The sequence below is a fragment of the Aquarana catesbeiana genome, linkage group LG01, assembly GCF_042186555.1.
Source record: "Aquarana catesbeiana isolate 2022-GZ linkage group LG01, ASM4218655v1, whole genome shotgun sequence".
Taxonomy (NCBI): domain Eukaryota; kingdom Metazoa; phylum Chordata; class Amphibia; order Anura; family Ranidae; genus Aquarana; species Aquarana catesbeiana.
This window is the reverse complement of record NC_133324.1, coordinates 458,555,938-458,577,970: the sequence shown is the minus strand read 5'-3', so window position 1 is coordinate 458,577,970 and position 22,033 is coordinate 458,555,938. Positions and strand designations below refer to the sequence as shown.

The window sequence follows — 22,033 nt, the reverse complement described above, 5'->3', positions numbered from 1 at the left end:
TTTCTGGCGGAAACCCCTTTATGGGACAACCCCAATCTAGAGGAAATATTCAAATTGGAGAGCTTTCAGGCTTGGAGGCTGGCCGGAATCTGTAATATATCTCAATTATATCAAAATAATGTTTTAAAAATATTCCTAGATATACAAGCTGAATTTCATCTTCCAAGGCAACACTTTTACAGATACCTCCAGATACGGCGCGCTCTTCAGGCCCAGGGCCAGATTTCCAATCTTTCACTTTCCAGTCACCCCCTGATAGAAGATATTTTCTATGGTCAGGAGAAAAAGGGTCTAATTTCCCACATTTAATCCTCCCTGTTGTCATCTATACAAAACACTGAAAACCTACCGAGTAGGAGGGGTTGGACAGAGGACTTAGGAGAAATACAGGACGAAACATGGGACATATGTTTGCAGGCAGGGCCAATTACTTCTGTAGCACAATCACATAGGCTGTCTCACTTATTCTTACTGCACAGGGCCTACCGCACACCTATACAACTGCAGCATTGGGGTAGGAGGGATTCTTCCCTATGCCCCAAACGCTGTGGAGAAGAAGGATCACTAATTCATCTGACGTGGCGCTGTCCAAAATTGCACCGGTATTGGGGTGATATAACTGAGATTATCTCTTCAGTATTTCAAATCAAGGTCCCTTTAGACCACCAGATATGCATCTTAGGCGCCATGGATGAAGAGATATACCCCCCCCAATTAATATTGCAGTGATTAGATAATTATATTTAGCTCGCAAACTAGTGGCCAGATTCTGGCTTTCTATACATGTTCCAACTAAACATCAATGGATAGATCAGGTTAACTATATCCTTATAAGGGAGCACTTGACTTATCAGCATAGGAATGCAGTTCAGAAATTTCACTATATTCGGCAACCTTGGTTAGAAACACCCCGGTTGGCACCCCCACGATTGATTATGCAACGGTTATTACAGGTATAGAAAGTACTTGGGTTAAATAGAGGGTGGACTCTAATGCGCATCTATGTTACTCAAACGAGGTAGTAGGCATGTTTACCTTCAGGGTCAAGAGGAGAGAAATATATATGGTTGGGCAAAACATGGGCGATACTGTTCATTAGATGGCCCGTTGGCCATAGGTTCTGTTAGTTTTTATATGACGTATGTGTACGTGTTCATCTGCAACAACTCTTATGTTTGTAATGACCAAGATGTATCTAAGTAATCTTTATTTTTGGTGCCACTGCTACACTGATTCTCATTTGTACAATATATATGTGTTGAAGTAACGTATATTCTTTCCTGTACGGTGGTATGTAAAATGTTTTATGTCTTGGTTGGCACAATAAACTTTTTTTTTCTAATTAAAAAAAAAAAAAGTTTTTATGATACTGTCTTGCAAACATGTTTTATTTCTAAGCAATCCATAGACCAATAACATGAAAAACTAAAAAAACTTTTTTTTATTTTGATCAAGGCCAATTTAATAAAATAGTGTTACTGTAGATAAAAGTATACATTTATATTTGTTCTGTTTAAATAAAACTAAAATTTTGATTATGGCGCAAAGCATTGCAATGTTATTTGCAAATAAAATAAAGGATCGTTTGTCCAATTTTGGGTCTGTTTATAATGAAACACAAAGTATCAGAAAAAAAAATATTGAAAATAATAGCTAGGGGAAAAATTAGGTAATTATGGTTGATTAGGGTAAACTAAATTTTATTAAGAGGTCAAATAGCATTACTTGTTATTTAAAATGTCTGCTTGCTTTAACTGACATCATATGATAGATCTCTAAATCCCGCAGCTGCACAGTATTTATAAATACTTTGACAGGCAGTATACATCTGTAATAATGGCTGTATTTACACAGCAAATTCCAGCTGTCAGTTTTACAGCATGAAATTTCTAGCAAATGAGTGGGGAGAAGGACAGTGCTACATGTGTATGCATACTACAATAATGATTTTTGGGTGCTTGTAGCATGCCCAATGTCCACAACTGGTTAATGTCAGATAAGTGTGAATGTTTACCCCCACTGAGTACTTACTTTTTCAGTCTATAAAATATCAGAAAAATGCTCATGTTCAACTTTTAAACACTACATTTCCAAGCAGAACTGTAAACAAAGGTACTCACCAAGATGACAGCGAGATCCATTCCATCCATTCAGACACTCACATTTGTATGGTGCTGTACAGCGACCACCATTTAGGCATGGTAGGATACAAATTGCTAAACAAGAAAGCACGCTCTGTTATTATTGTATTCATTTATCCTAACCATGCATGCTACAATCATATTTCATATTGTCTGTTTTTATGGTTAAATAATCTATAGAAAGTCATGAAAATGTTAATTCAACACAAGAATATTAAAAACATCATATTTAAAAAGCTAATTCAATTATATATATAGTAAACAGATGTAACTTTTAATACCTCTGCTATAATCAGCTTGAACCAATAAAGGTTTCAAAATCTCACAAGTAAAACTGAAAAATTTCAATTATAAGTGTGTAAGCTATTTTCCTGTTACAATAGATTTGTTCTTGGTACCAGGAACCTAGTGAAAATGATGCTGTTATTAAAGTTCCTCTGAGGAAGCCATAATTCTACTCTTGATATAAGTGAAATTGCTATTTAAAAAGTAGCATCCATTAAAAGTCCTTAGTCTTTTCATGAACAATGGTATGTCTTAAAGCAATTCTAAATCATTTGTTGACCATTCCATTCCATTCATAGAAGCCAAGAAACAAAGCCTAACAATTTCCAACCATATACCAATCACGGTGCTTTGCATCATAATGAAAAGTCTTTTACCCCATTATCCCTTTGGATGACAATATAGAAGATCATTCAGCTCATATGTTGTTATAGGAGGAACACAAACATGAGTGCAAATAATTTGCTGATACATCATTCTCTAAAAAATGTCTATAGGGAATTTAAAATATTCTAAAGGAATTTTTTTTTTCATTACAAAACAACAAACATGTTATACTTAACTGATCTGTGCAATGGTTTTGCACAGAGCAGCCCCGGTCCTCTTCTTTTTGGGTCCCCCACTGGTGCTGCTGGCTCCTCCCTCCTGCCGAGTGCCCCCATTAGCAAGCCTCTTGATATGGGGCCACTTGAGCAGGCTTGCTCCTGAGTCGCACTCTGTGTGTCCATTCACACACAGAGTGTGACTTGGCCCCGCCCTCACTCTCTCTTCATTGGTTTACTGGCTGTGACTGACAGCAGCAAGAGCCAATGGCTCCCACTGCTGTATGAGCCAATGAGGAGAAAGAGACCTGGGATACAGCTGCCCCCATGTACATCGCTGCATTGAGATGGGGCTCAGGTAAGTATAGGGGGGGGGGGGGCAGGGGGGAGCTCCATCCAGAATATTTTTTACCCTCAAGCATAGAATGGCTGTATTAGTTTCCATTTTTAGGCTTTCTTTCTTCTATTTTCATCTGGTAATCCAACCAACAAGTCTGTTGCAGTTCACGGCACAAGCTCTCCAGCAGAATGTATCAGTTTACATGGATGAGACAAGCCACTTAACAATGGCAGGGGTGATTAAAATGATCAGCTTTTATTTATTCATGAAAAAGCTTTATCCCAACAGGAAAAAAAATGATTTGCTGCAACTGATTATAAAGTGTGAGCTTGAGTTTTGCTTCAATTTGTTAGTGACTTTAAATTTGCTAATACATTTAACACTACCCTCCTCCGTGGACTGACAATGCTGATGCCTGCTGTATCTCCTGTGCTCAGTTCTTCAGAGCTGTGTCTCACTAATACAGGAGGTGTGTTACTGGCCAGATCACCAGGTGAAACCAGAGCGAAAAATGGCAAAGAAAAGAAAACTGAAGCAGCCACCACATCTAATGATTGGTAAGCTGCAATAGAATACATTTTTGGTTTTGGGTTTAATACTGCTTTAAGAATTCAGGAATCCACCATATTCCATACAATTTGTAAAGCGTCAAGCTGCCTTAAATGGTGGAAAACACTAGAAAAACACTTCCAACTTCAAGGTTCAAAACATGTTTTCTCTTAAATTACAATGTCAATTATTATATTTTGCTACATCTTAGCAAATTTCACAAGCTTTTTTTTGCTTAATGGATACTTTTATTCTATGGTAGCATCTAGAGAATATACCAAGTACAAAACTCTTACAGGGAAGTTATCAAATTCAATAATAATTATGAAGGTAATTATGGTTCATTGCTGAACTGCAAACTTTTATTGGATCCCTAGGTAGAACTGTCTTGATTAAAATGAATTATTGAACTTACAGATCATTTTCATTATCGTTGGTTTAAGACATAGTAGTCTTTGAATTTCAGAGACTTTTGGTTAAAGCTGAATTTCATGCATGAATTTTGTTGCGTAGTTACATTTGTCCAGCTTGGACCAATGTAAGTATGCATCTGCCATACCTTTGTGACTTCTGCAAAAGCAGAAAATCACAGTAGTACTTGCCAGTTCTAAAGTGAGCGCAGCTGTCTTCAGGGTCCCATGCCAAGCGCTGGCCTGCTGCATAGTAACAAGTGGTCCCTCACTTGGCACGGGTGCAATTGCATTTTTCTTGAAGAATGGAAGATATTCTGTTATTGGTTAAGGTGGAGAGATGGGGTGGTAATGTCACAATCTCCACATAACCCAATCAGAGAACTCTTTGCATTAAATGGCAGCAAGTGACCCCCTGTGGTTACTATGCATCAGGGCAGCAGCTTCCAGGCCAGGAAGACTTCTTCTGCTTCTGGACCAGGAAGACAATCACTGAAGTAGCAGCAAAAACTACAGTATCTTTCCACTTTAACAGCAATCGCACAGGTATGAGTATCCAAGCTGGACCAATGTAACAATGCAACACAATCCATACATGGAGTTCAGCTGTAACTAAGAGTGGAAGCTGAGACACATTAAGATTTCTGGGCCTGGGTATAAGTATGGAGCCAGCATCTGAACACAAGATGCATGCGGATAACTGTAATCGGTTAAGTACTGGGAAACTACTCAATGAGAATTTTCTAAGAAAAAAACAAAGCTGACCTCCATTCTCCATAATTATTTTTCTTCTGTGAAAGTATGTACATCCTAAAAGGAACTGAAACATAGAACACTTCTTCTCACTGGTTATCCTTGCTGGTACAGGTTGGAGCTAAAATAACAATTTGTTTCTATTGACACCAACCCAGAATTTACTATGTGATTACCAATAAGCCCCCTATATTGGTAAGCCCAGAGATAGTACCCTTTTTGTACCTTTACCTTTATATTCACTGCCTGAATATATAAAAACCCATTTTTTTACAGGTGTACTAGACAGCTACTAATATACAACCTATAAACACATTACAAACTTCATTTATAAATTTTACATTTATTTAATGGAAAAAATAAACACAAACATTCATAAATAAGAGAGATCTTTGCTTCAGTAAATTCCAGTAATGTTGAGTTTTAAGCCTTCACTTGCAATAAATCTGGAATTTGTACTGTAGTCATTGATTTGCCTGTTTCCAAATCGTTTGTAGCTCCCTTCTCATGAAGTATCACTTCTAAAATAGTTTACTGCAACCTTTGCGATATGTCACTTCATGCTTAAATCATTGCTAAGAAATGATGCAACTGAGCAGTTTATAGCTGTAAAATACATTGCCGCTATGTCCTTCAACATATCTTTCCACAATACAAAGTCATTCGTTATTGACAATATAGATGTGATTTGTAATGTGTGTAGATCTCCCTGAAATCCAGCATTGATTTAACTTACACAAAAATTAAAAGAAAGTCAGTGCAAGTTTAAAACCGTGATCGTTTTAATGACTGTAACTACTTTTGGCAAAACTTTTTTTTCACTTGTGTTGTTACCTTGTTCTTACCGCATTGTGTTTCTCCTAGAGAAGAGGAAAAAAGCATCCTTGAACATTACAGTATTGCATTGTCTTTAAGGCTCTGTTTCCACTACTGCGAGTTGTTGTGCGACTTGACACATGTGAAGTCGCATAACAAGTCAAAATCCATGTATTTCAATGATCCCCATTCTAATTGGTGTGACTCAAGTTGCATCGACTACAAAAAAGGTTTTTGTACTACTTTGTCCCGACTTCAGTGCAACTTGTTCTCCCATGGTTCTCACCAGTCGCATGACATTGCATCAAAAATCGCATTGCAAAGTCTCACTGTAAATCGCGCGACTTTGGGGCCACAATAGTGGAAACCGAGCCTAAAACTGGATCTGCTTTTTATTAATAGTTCCAACATCTTATAAATACTTTCACCAAATCTAGCTTTCTCCCTCTCGAGCTTTTGAAGTCCAGGATTTATAATATTGATATAATTTCATTTTACATTGTTTGTGCCCGTGGGAATAATTATAATTGGGGAAAAATTTAGAATTGGAAAATATTGCCTTGGAATGCTACAGTACTTTTAAAGTTTTACCTTTTGCTCCTATTGTACTTCTCATTTGTTATCTGTAGCCTTTATGCATTAAAACATTGTTTTGAATGATTTATTATTTCTACTTTAAAAAATGTATATGAAGTCTAAACCAAAAACAAACATTTTAAGTGGTTCTAAAATCAAAACTTTTCCTATATAATAATGCATTTCCTCTATTACAGTAAAAAATGCCCCACTACCTGTTCAACCCCCTCTTCCCCATACCTAAAGACTTACTTGACTCCCCTCACTGCTCCAGTGCTGTCCTGGCTGTTGCACCACTCCTCTCACTTCCTGGTCTCACAGGAGACACTGAGAGCAATGGGAGGAGGGAGCCACACACAGGCTTACTGGCACTGTGTGTGTCTATAGACACACACAATCCAGTTCAGGAGCATGCATGCAAGGGTTCCCTCTGAGCACCTTGTTTGCTAAGGAGGCACCCAGAGCAGGGAGAAGCAGAGAGCACCGGAGGGGGACTTCCAACGTGATGTCAAGGGACTACTCTGTGCAATATCATCAGGTAAGTATAACATCCTTTTTTATTTTATGACACAAAAAAATGTCCTTTAATATCACTTTTATATTTGCACCATTTTGTTCTCTTTAATAACCTTTGAAAGTAATTGTTATATCTGTTTGATAAGTAAAAAATAAAATCTTTCAATCATGTCAGAAATTTTGATAGCTAAACTTTATGTGCTCACTGCCTGTGCTGACTCTTAACATCTACATTGTTCTCAGGTATCTCAGATGACTAAAGTACCCCACCCTTCTATATTATGTAGAATAGGAGAAGGTAGGGTTTCACAGTACTATCTTGTTTCTATGGTCCTGATCTAGTGAATAAGTGCTATCATGCTAGGACTAGAGCATGTTACTGGCAGAATTACCAGGTAAAAAAAAAAAAAAGTAACATAAAAGAAATGCTGCCACCACAAATAAGAGCTGGTAAGATGCAATATAATACATTTTGTTTTTGAGTATCGATATGCTTTAAAAGGGGTTTTCCATTTTCCAATAAAAGTATAAGTTTGATCCAGAGATCCCTTTGTAGTAATGTAGTGATATTACACCTACAATCATCTTGCATGCAGTGGTGACACCCTGGTCCTACACTTGTTTATGTCGTCTCAGCTAGTCAGATATAACACCAATCACAGGGTGTCCTATAGATGAAATATAAGAACACATCTTGCTGTCCAAAAAAAAATGGAGTTTGGAGGGGAACAGTCCTGTATAATTCACCTTGAAGGATGCAAACAGATGTCTATTTTTTTTTTTTTTTGGAGGGGGGGGGGGACATCTTTTAGGGTAATGCAGGGCTTTTAAGGTAATTATACTTCATATGGTTTAGGGAGCATTTATATCAGAAATATAGAGGGCCCCCTTACACAATTTATAAAGAGCCCCACACTTCATAACAGATATTGCTTAGCCAACTATAATAATGTAGCACCCTGCTAACAAATAGTTAATCTTTTCTTTTTGGTAGGCAGGCCAGACCCAGGTGGACTGGCTTTGTTGGCTCCCCCCCAGCAACCTGGGTAGAAATCTACAGGGTTTCCGCAGGGACTGACTAACAGGAAGAAGAGCCACTGCTTAGCAGTAATGTGGGAGCCCTGGTCAATCCCAAGCTGAGAGCTTGATGAGGCGGGCACCACATAAATACTGCTGGGGCCTGCCATGTAGGGAGTTGTGTGGAGAGATGGAGAGGAAGTGATGGAGTGCTGAGCCAGGAGGGGGCCCCCGGGTGGAGGGGGGTGCTGCTTCTGGCTGGATGTGTGGTTGAGGTGACTACCACTGTTCCTGCGCCACAGTCAGGACTGGCTGCTGGCATTCCTAAGGTTGGTGAAGAACAAGCACCCCAGCGAGCTGTGCTCTGAGTAACCATCTCCCTTAGAACCAAGAATCAATGAAAGCGGAGCATCTGTTCATTTGAACCGCTAAGCCAGAAGAGGGGGAGGCAACCAGGCACAGGGCCCAGCTAGTTTCCAGAGATCCCAGGAGGGATTACACCCCTTGCTATAGGAGGACTGTGAGATACTGCAATGTAAGACTATGGGGAAGTGAAGAGGAGTAGAAATATAGTTGCTGCAGTGTATGTGAAGTTTTGCTGTGAGAGTGTGTCACATAGGAGAGGCTTCTCTTGGGCAGTCTGAAGATCACTTAAAGTGACAGTTAGTCCTCAATGTACAAAGGTAATGGATTAATGGCATCCTGGACCTTTCCTATACCCTATCCAAGTTAAAATCCTTTAATAAAGACAAAAACAACAATTTCATTGACTGTTCTCTGACTGCGAGTGACTGTTACAAATGCTGTTTACTTGGCTGTCAGACTGCAATGCCTCCTGCCTGGCTGCATACACATGGTGAACCTTTTCAAATCCAGTGACCCCTCAAGGGGGTAGTGCTACAATAAAGAGCTGTATAAAGGCCCCACATACACAATATATTATAGAGACTATCCTAAATATACTCTTTGTAAAGAGCTCCCCCTACTTGTAATAACAGATATGGCTTAGCCAACTATAATGAAGAAATTAATAGAGGCCCCACACTTTGTATAAAACCCCACACTTTATAACAGGTATGGCTAAGCCAACTATAATAAAGAGACGTATAGGGGCCCCACACACACACACTTTGCATAGAGCCCCACCCCCCCCAACTTGTTATAACAGATATGGCTTAGTCTACTATAATGGAGAGATGTATAGAGCGCCACACTTTATAATTTTATAATATATATGGCTTACCTAACTATAATGAAGAGACATATAGAAGCCCCACACACATTTTGTGTGTATGGATAGAGTCTGTATAGAACCCCCCACAAACTTGTTATAGCAGACATGGCTTAGCCAACTATAATGAAGAGACATACAGAGTCCACCCCCCCCCCCCCCCACTCCCCAAATAGTTATAACAGATAAGGCTTAGCCAACGATAATGAAGAGACATACAGAGCCCAACCCCCCCCCCCCCCCCCACTCCCCAAATAGTTATAACAGATAAGGCTTAGCCAACTATAATGATTGAGAAGATAATACATACGTTCTTCACAGAGCCGTCCCATCCAGCCTTCAGGGCATGAACATGCATTTGGTCTTTCACATACACCACCATTCTGACAGGGAAACCTGCACACAGCTTTAAAATAGAAAAAAAATCATTAACAAAAAAAACAATTTGTGGAGACCATAATATACTGACATAAAAATTGGCACTGTGTTTTCTGTAGACAGAGTATCAAGTTTGGTATAGATGTACAATACACATAGTTTATTTGAAATGTGAAAATATTAGATATGAATTGATTCGCTAGATCTGTAGTTTTAATGACAATTGTGCTTGAAAATGCTTCAAAATATTTGGCCTTTCCTAAAGAACTAGTAAAATCATACTACAGTTGCAGTTGTACAAAGCTGCCTTTAGTAAAGTGATTACTTGCTGCAAAAGCTAGCTTTGAATCAGATAGAAAATCATAGCATATTATTAGCTTTTATTATATTGGCTATAAGTTTAAATCCTGACAACAATATGAAAATGTACAATAGGTGATTATACTGTGTGGTAACCAACAGAAATTAATCTGAAATAGCTAATGACTGATTGAGCTATAGTAGACTGAAAACTAATTCCTATGGTTTACTACCACATTTACCACATTTGCTATTTAGTATTCCAAGGTTAATAAGATCATTGGTATAGGTCTCTGTGTCCGCTACTTAGGCTCCTTTCACACGGAGCGGAGTCCACTCCAATTAGCAGCAGATTTTGTGAGTAGATCCCCTGCTGATCATCCATGCCTGTTCAGTTTCTGCCTGGTGGACACAGGCAGAAGGTGTAAACAGATTCCACTGTCCATTCCCCCGCTCCAGTCTAGACTACGTCCTTTTCCAGTTTTCTTCTTTTTTTTTTTACCTGGACAGACTCGGAGGTAGGCAGGTGTAAACAGGCACAAGTCTGTCTACATCCGCCTGTCCATAATGCTCCATGGACCTTTTGATCAGGTCCAGCTGAAAACTAATAGATTGACCTGATCTGAATACCCGTGTGAAAGAGGGCTTAACCTGAATATCATTAATTAAAATCTGTGAATTGTTGGTCTGATACCTACACCTAATGCCAATGTCTAATTGACTAATAATCATTTCAGTAGGAAGGTGCAGAAAGTGGCCTGTCCTAAACACATCAACCATATCAAAGATTTTCATTAGTGAGAAGAACTATCATTTAACATCTGGCCTTATGAATGCAGAAATACAAGCTTCTAGGGTGGATCAACAACTTTCATTTTATGACTCTGTAAACTGGGAAAGTGCTGGGGTGATCCAAAAGCTTAAGCTGGGTATACACGGTTAGGTTTTTTTTATTGTTCAACAGATTCCTCCATCCACATAAGCAACGTAGATGGAAGAATTCTGCTGTTGTCAGAATACACTGAGCAGTGGCTTAAATCACTGATCAAGGAAAGTTTTACAACTTGTCTGTTCGTCGGAAGTTGGTCAAATGATAGACTTTTGTTGAACAAGGATGGCCAAACACTGATTGAAATTGGGCAGAATTTCGTTCTGTCTATAGTCATCCGTATTCCCCAATTCTTCTGTGTCATGATAACAACTTGCGTATATTATACAGTATGACATCACTCTATTGACATTGCATCACGCAGTACCGTAACATTCATTAGTAATCTGACATAGCAGTTGAAAATTACATGATTGGTAAAATACATCACAATACATATCACACTATATATTACTGTATATGGTGTGCTCCCTATTGCACAATGGCACTGCTTTGGCAAGAGAACATTCATTTGTAATGTAACGATGTAGGGTGCCACATTAAAATACTGCAAAGGCCACAAAGAAATCTAAGCTTCTGCTAAATTCTTTGACAGCACATATGTCAAATGTGGTGCTGAAGGAGTTTGGAGTAAAGTCGAGCTGACTTTGTGGACTTGCCAATCAATATAAAGATGTATGAATCTTACAGATGATTCTACTTGTCTGTTTACCTTTTTGTGCACCTGAAAATCCAACTATGGCAAGACAACAGCACTAATGGTTTAACCTAACAATGAAAGACTGTTTAATATTTCAGGCATAGCAAGGTAGACCTAGTGATTTATGAGTCAGGCAGTCAATTATGCATAAGTCTTCTGTACATAAACCCAGACTCTAACATACAAGTACTGCTGGCAAAGAAACATCTGAACACTGTGCCTGGCAATGATAGAAGGAATGTAAGGTATCCCCTGAATATTTTATATCTGTCAAGAGTTTAACTGCACTTGACTCCTTAATAAGACAAAACATCTTACAGAAAAAAGGTGGCTTGTGATTTGTATAATACAGCCTTGCAAAAAGCTGTGAACTAGCAAATATATTCGCTTAAAATCTTGGATTACAATAATAAGTCCTTTGAATTGTAGCTTGAGGCATTCTTTGCAGCCTGTGTCAACAAGAACAAAGAAAAATGTTCTGAATCAAAGCATTAGGAATGCCTGTTGCCTACTGCAGATATTCTAACAATTTGTTGTACAGTCCAGGCTTTTAATTCCCCTGCCAGAATGTTTAAGGAACAAAATATGAAGTAAGGGAGCAGGGAGAGAGCAGGAGGTGGGCAAGACAGGTGAATTTAGTATCAAAGGTTAGAATGTAATTGATGAGTATGCAGAGGTGTAAAGCATGTGTTTATAGTAACACAAATTTCACAGAACAATGCAAAAACCTCTTTCTTGTAGTTATAGGAGCTACTATGCTAATTTACAGTGTGTGGATACACAAATACATTCCAATAAACTGAATGTATATACACTTTGGAACCTCTACACATATCTCCCAACTTTTTTTTTTTTTTTAACAGTACATTTTTTTTATTTAAACATTTAAGACAGTACAAACATTGTCAGCATTATATTAGGATCCAACAGCAGTTGACAGACTACCAATATGCAATCTTACATTTACGAGGATTATTCCATTCCATTCCAACTTGTGATAGTGGACAAAACATATACAGTTCATGAAGTATGACATCTTTCTGGAGTGATTCATTGTTGGTATACAGCATTCTGGGGAAATATCAGATGCTATCACTAGATGTAAAATACCCGATCTATCCTACCACCTCCCAAACAAGGGGGGGGGGGGGGGGTGAACACCTGAGGCCATCCCCATCTTCAGGGGCAATCACATGCATCCACCCAGCTCGACCACACTTTATCGAATTTTTGAGGACAATTCCTGCTCTCATAGGTCAAACGATATAGCGGCAGAACATTGTTTACCGCCGCTTCCCATGCCTCCCCGGTGGGTGCCTCTTTTTTCTTCCAGTTAAGGAGTATTTCTCTCCTTGCATAAAATAAGGAAAATTGAGTACTGTCCGTGATACTTTTTTTATTTGCACTAACATACAATTTTTCAGGACAAGCTTTCGGGGTATGTCCCCTTCTTCAAGGTCCAAGCAGTACTGATTCACAAATTTTTAAGCCATGTACGGCTACAATCAAATCAAGTATAAAATAAGGAGAATGTTAGGCACTGTTTGGTATAGCGGTCTCCCTCTATCTCTTCTAAGTAACTGAGCAATAGGATTAAAGGATCCATTGGTATCTCTGCACCACATACCACCCCCAGTTTATCCGCTACCGCATTCCAGAACGGGCGCAGTTTGGGACAGGACCAGACCATATGAAAGAAGGTGCCTACTTCTAGTTCACACCTAGTGCAGTTGGAACTATTTTCCGGGTAAATTTTTGCTAGACGTTGGGGCGTATAATAAGCTCTGTGGATAAACTTTAATTGTATAAATCTATCCTTGGCTGCAATCATGGACGGGATAAACGTAGTCAGGCACTCCTCCCATTCCTCCTCCCCCAGTGAGGGAATATCCATCTGCCATTTAATTCTGGTTCTATCAGTTTTAATATCATGAGCGACTGTTAAATATAAATACAGGGAGGATAGGGGTTTCTCCAACATCCCAGAGATCAAGAGACGCTCGATTGAATCTGGTTCAAGCGTCACCTGAGAGGGAAACTGGGCCTTGAGGGCATGTTGTAGCTGCCAGTACCTAAAGAGAAAGGAATTTGGCAAGTTATGGGCTTGTTGCAGTTCTCTAAATGATTGTACTACTCCCCTTGACATCACCTGTTTTAATTTGATGATACCTCGTCTAGCCCATACCGCTGGGTCCAGTACACTAAAGAGATGTGGGAGCATCGGATTGGCCCACAGTGGGGTGTGCGGGGACACAGTGGACGGTTGTAATAACGCTGCCCTAGAGGCTCTCCACACTTGAATTGTGGTCTTCATGGGGCCTGTAACAGCAGGAGTAGCCTTCATTCCCCTATACGGGAGGTTGGACAGCGCTGCATAAGAACCCATGACTGCCGCCTCCAAAGTGACTGCCGGGTTTTGGCGAGGCTGCAAAAACCACCACCTCACCATCACTAAGACGGCCGCCCAATAGTATATTAAGAAGTTCGGCAAGGCGAGTCCACCTCCGGATAGCGGAAGGTATAAAATAGCTTTAGCCACTCGTGGGGCTTTCCCTGCCCAAATAAAAGATATCACCACACTCTCCAGCCTACGAAAAAAGGGATTTTGGTATGAGGACTGGAGTGTGCCTGAAGTAATATAAGAATTTTGGTAGATAGATCATTTTTAACAAATTCCCTCTACCTACCGGGGACAGGGGGAGGGACCTCCAGGTGGAACACTTTTGTTGAAGCTGAGGGAGTAGTGGATAGACATTTCTATCTAGGTATCCCTTTAGCTTGCCCCCTACCCTAACTCCCAAATCTTCCAACTTTTTAAGATGGGAACAAGAGACACCTATTACCAAAAGTATGTAGGCATAGGGCACACCCCCTGTCACTCCCCCTTAAAAGGAGAAATATACAAAAGAAAATTATTAATTTAACTCACAAGTGCTTTTTTACCACTACTATTTCTTTACACCGACTTTTGAAATTTACAAATGCAACAATTTAGAATTTGGTTGAAAGGTTTAGCACTGTGAAGCACTACTTGAAATATAAATAGTGCATTTTGTATACAACTATATGGGTCAGACCAAAACGAGGGAAAAATGAGGAAGAAAGAAGGACAGTCCCTCAAAATCAGGAACTGTTGGGAGCTATGCCTACAGATTGTTACAAAGACAAATAGGATTCTGTAGTCTCTAGTAGGATTGCCTTTGGGATAGAGAGTAGAGCAGGGGTAAGCAACCTTGGAGAGGTGGAGATCTACCTGAACAACATGAAAGAGATCAAAGATCACTAGGGGTCAGCGCCCTTTTTAAAAAAAAAAAAGAAATTAACTAGCAATTTAGTGCTACTTACCATAATTAGGTTCCTACAGGTTTATTATTTTGGGGTAGCAAGAAATATAAAAGACATTGGAGAGGGGGAGAGAGATCTATGAGTTGCAAACATTGATACCAAATGGGTTAGATATGTAGATTTTGACTTGAAATGTTTTATCTTTTATTTATTTACAGAAGTGCATTTTATATTTTGTACAATACATGGCAATGGAGTTCCTATTTGTTCCTTTTAAGATAATAATGAGACTCTAGATTCTTTAAGTAGATTGTTTTAATGTACTGTTTTTATATACAGGGTGAATTTTATTAGTAATATTAAAGCATAGTAATACATAGCTTTAATATGTGGTTTATAACTTGCATATGTTAGAAAGTGGTTACTGTGGCAATGTAATAAACAATGAGCGAGCATATAACTGGCGGGCAGTCACTAAGTTCCAATCCCTTGAATATGGACATGACTGTGATGTAACACATAGGGCAGAGTCAGTGACGTCATTACATTGTAGAAAATAAGGCAAGAATTTGTAAGAGTGAAGCTGCCAAGTGCATGCAATCACAATTGACAGTGTCAAATAATTTTATTCTGTTGTGCACATTATGTTGTGAATGCATTTTTATACTTCTAATAAAGGAAAGGTTATTTTTGTGGAAAGCACTGTAATAGTTTATTTTTATTTTAAGCTATTAAGTTAAGAAGGTGGAAGAGTGTTTATTTTTGATAAATTTTCCTCGAGGAGGCTTTTAAAGAAGCAAGTTGGCATATTTACAGGGCATTAGGATCTTAAGCGGAATGACAACTACCGTATTTATATTTAGGAGTAAACTTACAATCAAGGACAGAATTATACAAAGTTATATAAGTAGAAAGGATACAGAGAAATTGGTTTGTTAATTTTAAAAAGTTTTTATCATTGTAGTAAGTATGTCTTGTGCTAATAGCAAGATAGAGGGTATACTAAACAAAAGATTTTGTTAATTAACCACTTTAAAAGAATATGAACTAAAGCAATATATAATGTGCAATTTTGAGTAAGTAGTGTATCTTGTTGGAATATAGCTGCCTACCACAACATAGTCTCTTTAAAAAGCAGCTATCTGGCCTGCCAATATACATTAAGGCTATTCGACGCATACAGTGCCTTGCAAAAGTATTCATCCCCCTTGGCATTTTTCGTGTTTTGTTGCCTCACAACCTGGAATTAACATGGATTGTTTGAGGATTTGCATCATTTAATTTACAGAACATGCCCACAACTTTAAAGATTTTTTTTTTATTCTGAAGCAGACAACAAATAGGGCAAAATAACAGAAAAAGTCAATGTGCATAACTATTCATCCCCCTAAAGTCAATACTTTGTAGAGCCACCTTTTGTGGTTATCACAGCTCCAAGTCACTTTTGATAAGTCTCTATGAGCTTGCCACTTCTTACCACTGGGATTTTTGCCCATTCCTCTTGGCAAAACTGCTCCAGTCAGATGGTTTGCACTTGTGAACAGCAATCTTTAAGTCTGACTACAGATTTTCTATTGAATTGAGGGCTGGGCTTTGACTAGGCCATTCCAACACATTTACATGTTTCCCCTTAAACCACTCAAGTGTTGGTTTAGCAGTGTGTTTGGGGTCATTGTCCTGCTGGAAGGTGAACCTCCGTCCTAGCCTCAAATCACACACAGAGTTTTACAGGCTTTGCTCAAGAATATCCCTGTATTTAGCATCAACCATCTTTCCCTCAACTCTGACCAGTTTCCCAGTCCCAACTGTTGAAAAACATCCCCACAGCCTGATGCTACCACCACCATGTTTCACTGTGGGGATGGTGTTCTTTGGGTTATGTGATGTGTTGGGTTTGCACCAGACGTTTTCTTTGATGGCCAAAAAGTTAAATTTTAGTCTCCTCAGACCAGAGCACCTTCCTCCATACATTTTGGGAGTCTCCCACATGCCTTTTCGCAAACTCAGAATGTGCCATTTTGTTTTTTGCTGAAAGTAATGGCCTTCTTTTGGCCACTCTGCCATAAAGCCCAACTCTATGGAGCGTACGGCGTATTGTCATCCTATGTATAGATACTCCAATCTCTGCTGTGGAACTCTACAGCTCCTCCAGGGTTACCTTAGGTCTCTGTGCTGCCTCTCTGATTAATGCCCTCCTTGAGTTTTAGTGTGCGGCCGTCTCTTAGCAGGTTTGCTGTTGTGCCAGGTTCTTTCCATTTGGTTATGATAGATTTGATGGTGCTCCTAGGGATAATCAAAGATTTTGATATTTTTTATAACCTAACCCTGACTTGTACTTCTCAACAACATTGTCCCTTACTTGTTTGTAGAGTTCCTTGGTCTGCATGGCAGTGTGCCTCTTGCTTGGGTGTTGCAGCCTCTGGGGCCTTTCAAAAAGGTGTGTATATGTAATGACAGATCATGTGACACTTAGATTGCACACAGGTGGACATCATTTCACCAATTATGTGACTTCTGAAGGTAATTGGTTGCACTAGAGATTTTTATGGGCTTCATAACAAAGGGGGTGAATACATACGCACATGCCATTTATCAGTTTTTTAGTTCTGAAAAATAGTTTTGTGTATATATTTTTCTAATTTTACATCACCAACATAGACTATTGTGTTCTGATCCATCACATATAATTTAGATTAAAAAAACATTGAACTAAAGGCTGTAGTGTAACAAAATAGGTAAAAAGCCAAGGGGGTGAATATTTTTGTAAGGCACTATATAAAGCTCTCAGAGGAGAGTGTGTTTAGCAACAGGTGAATTTCTCTTCGGAGAAAAAAAAAAAAGAGAAAGCTCTATGCAGTGAACAGCCACCGTGTGGGGAAAAGGGATAGTTTGCCATTTTTTCAGGAGACCTCAGGTTTAGCTTTTTAAGCATATTAGGACATTTCAGTGACACACGGAGTAAGTGTCAAAGAAATGTCTTGATATACGTAAAAACTCAATTAATCATGCCCTCTCCTTCCTCAGTCAATATGGCTTTTAATAACAAGTTTATTCTGTACCTGTTGTTGCTACTGCCTACATATTTTATTATTCAAGTGTGTATACAGTATCTCACAAAAGTGAGTACACCCCTCACATTTTTGTAAATATTTTAAGGTAGTGAGTGTTCAGCTTGTGTAACAGTGTAAATTTGTTGTCCCCTCAAAAAAACTCAACACAGCCATTAATGTCTAAAATGCTGGCAACAAAAGTGAGTACACCCCTAAGTGAAAATGTCCAAATTTGGCCCAATTAGCCACTTTCCCTCCCTGGTGTCATGTGACTCATTAGTGTTACAAGGTCTCAAGTGTGAATGGGGAGCAGGTATGTTAAATTTGGTGTTATCATCCTCATTCTCTCATACTGGTCACTGGAAGTTCAACATGGCACCTCATGGCAAAGAACTCTCTGAAAAAAAAGAATTGTTGCTCTACATAAAGATGGCCTAGGCTATAAGAAGACTGCCAAGACCCTGAAACTGAGCTGCAGCACGGTGGCCAAGACCATACAGTGGTTTAACAGGACAGGTTCCACTCAGAACAGGCCTCGCCATGGCCAACCAAAGAAGTTGAGTGCACATGCTCAGCGTCATATCCAGAGGTTGTCTTTGGGAGATAGACCTATGAGAGCTGCCAGCATTGCTGCACAGTTTGAAGAGGGGGGGGTCAGCCTGTCAGTGCTCAGACCATATGCTGCACACTGCATCAAATTGGTCTGCATAGCTGTCATCCCAGAAGGAAGCCTCTTCTAAAGATGATGCACAAGAAAGCCCGCAAACAGTTTGCTGAAGACAAGCAGACTAAGGACATGGATTACTGGAACCATGTCCTGTGATCTGATGAGACCAAGATAAACTTTGGTTCAGATGGTGTCAAGCATGTGTGGCGACAACCAGGTGAGGAGTACAATACAAGTGTGTCCTGCCTACAATCAAGCATGGTGGTGGGAGTGTCATGGTCTGGGGCTGCATGCGTGCTGCCGGCACTGGGGAGCTACAGTTCATTGAGGGAACCATGAATGCCAACATGTACTGTGACATACTAAAGCAGAGCATGATCCCCGCCCTTCAGTGATTGGGCTGCAGGGCAGTATTCCAACATGAAACACACACCTCCAAGATGACCACTGCCTTGCTAAAGAAGCTGAGGGTAAAGGTGATGGACTGACCAAACATGTCTCCAGACCTAAACCCTATTGAGCATCTGTGGGGCATCCTCAAACGGAAGGTGGAAGAGTGCAAATACTTTAACATCCACCAGCTCCGTGATGTCGTCATGGAGGAGTGGAAGAGGACTCCAGTGGCAACCTGTGAAGCTCTGGTGAACTCCATGTCCAAGAAGGTTAAGGCAGTGCTGGAAAATAATGGTGGTCACACAAAATATTGACACTTTGGGCCCAATTTGGACATTTTCACTTAGGGGTGTACCCACTTTTGTTGCCAGCGGTTTAGACATTAATGGCTGTGTGTTGAGTTATTTTGAGGGGACAGAAAATGTACACTGTTATAAAAGCTGTACACTCACTACTTTACATTGTAGCAAAGTGTCATTTCTTCAGTGTTGTCACATGAAAAGATATAATAAAATACCCTTTTGGTAATGTAACACATTCTTTTATCTGTAACGGAAATGGGTTTTTATTTTGTGCACTTATCATTTTTATTGAATGGTATTTTGTTATGTTTGCAGAGGGAATTTTTACTGCATGATTCACAACATTCTCTTGTATAAGTCATTTTCTTAGAGAAAAACACACATGTAAAATTAGTCATAAAAAAAAAAAAAAAAAATTAAGTTTTCTGCTCCAAGCCCAATCATAATCATGAGTCATTTCTGGGAATCATATCTGTTAGAAAGTTACTGTAATGCAGCACATACCATTTAATAGGCTGACTTAATAAAAGTAGGCAAAAAGTGATTTTAATGAGCAAAGCACAGTAGACCATAGCAACCCATCATATTTCAGATTGCTGAGGAAAAATAGAACAGGGCCATATTTTTCATGTCTGCTGAGGTAAGCCTATTTTTGGAAATGTTCATTTTCACAAGGCTGCAATTTATACCATTAAATGCAATCAAGATGTAATCATAAATCTGATTACATTATAGGGTTAACAAGGCCCCAGTTGTTTCTTCCTTGAGACAGAGCAAGCCTGATTACAATATAATAAATAAAATCACCACCTCTGCCTATAATGTATATTTCTATTTTGGTTTGTTCAAATATGTTAAAGAGGTTGTAAACCTCCATTTTCAAGTTGTACCTATAGATAAGCCCAGAATAAGGCTTACCTATAGGTACAGTAAATATCTCCTAAACGTGCACTGTTAAGGAAATATTTACTTTGTATTGCGCCGATGATGTCAATCTGCTGACTTCCTATATTGTTCAAGGAACCCAATGGTGAGATATCTTCATTACAGTTTCACCGCTCCACAGTTTCACTTGCATCTTAGTTTTCAGTCCTACTACCCAGCCTTGGTCAACTGATGGTGTCACACGTCCCAAATTATTTTTCAGTAATGTAAAACAAGTGAATTGTGGAACAATCCAGCTGCAATAATTGACACCTAACTGAACAAAATCTGACCATTACAAGCACCCCTGTCAGTGTTAAATGGTTTGTCTCGACCTTCTAGCTGCAACTTTTACTGTACAGCTTGGTTTGTTATAGAAAGCTGAAAATTCACAGACTTATGCCTCGTACACACGATCGGACTTTTAGCCAACAAAACCGTGGATGTTGGCTCAAACTTGTCTTGTATACACACGGTCACACAAATGTTGGCCAACAATTACGAACATGGGAACGTTGTGACGTACAAGACGTATGATGAGCCAAGAAAGAGGAAGTTCAATAGCCAGTGTGGCTCATTCTGCTTGATTCCGAGCCTGCATAAACTTTTGTGTGTCGGACTTGTGTACACACGATCGGAAATTCCAACAACAAATTTTGTTGGCAGAAAATTTGAGAACCTGCTAGCCAACATTTGTTGGCGGAAAGTCCAACAACAAATGTTCGATGGAGCATACACACGGTCAGACTTGCTGCCAACAAGCTCACATCCAACATTTGTTGTCAGAAAATCCGATCGTGTGTACGGGGCATTACTGGCAAGTTCAACATATAATATAACTGTGTTATGGGGGGACTCAGAGAAACAAAAAAACACTATGTTAATGCCAGTGGTAGTTGTGTCATTTTTTATTTTGCCCCAGGTGTTTCTGATATCTTCAAACTCTTATGCTCTGTACACACTATCGGACATTCCGACAACAAGACCGTGGATTTTTTTCTGAAGGATGTTGGCTCAAACTTGTCACACGGTCACATAAATGTTGTTGGAAATTCTGAACGTTCAGAACGCAGTGACGTACAACACCTTCAACGGGACTATAAAGAGGAAGTTCAATAGCCAGTGCGCCACCCTTTGGGCTCCTTCTGCTAATCTCGTGTTAGTAGAAGTTTGGTGAGAGACGATTTGCGCTTTTCAGCCTCGTGCTTTTCAGTTCGTTTCTTCTTGTCAGTTTGTGCTTGTGGGTTTGTATCTGTTCTTCAGTGTGTGTTGTCAGTTCGTTCCTGTCTTTCAGTGCGTTCTAATTAATAGTTCGTATCTGTTTGTCAGTGCGTTCTTGTCCACTCGTTTCTGATTTTCAGATCGTTCTTCTCAGGTCCTTTCTGGTTTTCAGTGCGTTCTGTTAGTTCGTTCTCACCAACTGACTGTTTTCTAGCCATGTTGCGAGTATGTACTCGTAGGGTTTGTGCTGTGCAAGGGCTTGGTGTTGGAGTTCTTGCTTTGACCCAAGTTCAGTCCATGAACAGGGCAAGGAGGAGTTCATGGACGAAGAATTGGTTGCTCCAGAGTGACCAATTCTCTCATATGCCTTTGTTGCAGGAGATCCGGGAGAATAATCCTGATGATTTCAGGAATTATCTCCGGATGACGGACCCCGTTTTTCATCGTCTGTTGGCTTTGCTGTCCCCTTATATTACGAAACAGGACACCTGCATGCGGCAAGCCATCTCTCCCAAGCAAAGGCTCGTCGCCACCTTGCGGTACTTGGCGTCGGGGAAAAGTCTGCAGGACATCAAGTTCTCGACAGGCATCTCCCCCCAGGCTCTGGGAATCATTATTCCAGAGACCTGTTCTGCCATCATACAGGTCCTGCAAAAGGACTAGATTAGAAGGACTAGAAGGACAGGAGGTGGCCATGGAAAGTGGCAGCCAGGAGGTAGCTGTGCCCAGCAGCCTGACCGAATCTCAG

General features: G+C 39.7%; 1 protein-coding gene across 3 annotated transcripts in view; it reads right to left on the bottom strand.

The window, feature by feature from the left end:
• The window catches only part of SVEP1 (sushi, von Willebrand factor type A, EGF and pentraxin domain containing 1), a 486,322-nt gene that overhangs the window by 22,804 nt on the left and 441,485 nt on the right, over positions 1-22,033 (bottom strand). For all 3 annotated transcript variants that reach the window (XM_073591153.1, XM_073591134.1, XM_073591144.1), the window contains 2 exons: positions 9,487-9,582; positions 2,121-2,216 (listed from right to left, as the gene is read on the bottom strand). In XM_073591153.1, coding sequence (XP_073447254.1) covers positions 2,121-2,216; positions 9,487-9,582 — 192 coding nt within the window. The remainder of the gene's footprint in view (positions 1-2,120; positions 2,217-9,486; positions 9,583-22,033) is intronic.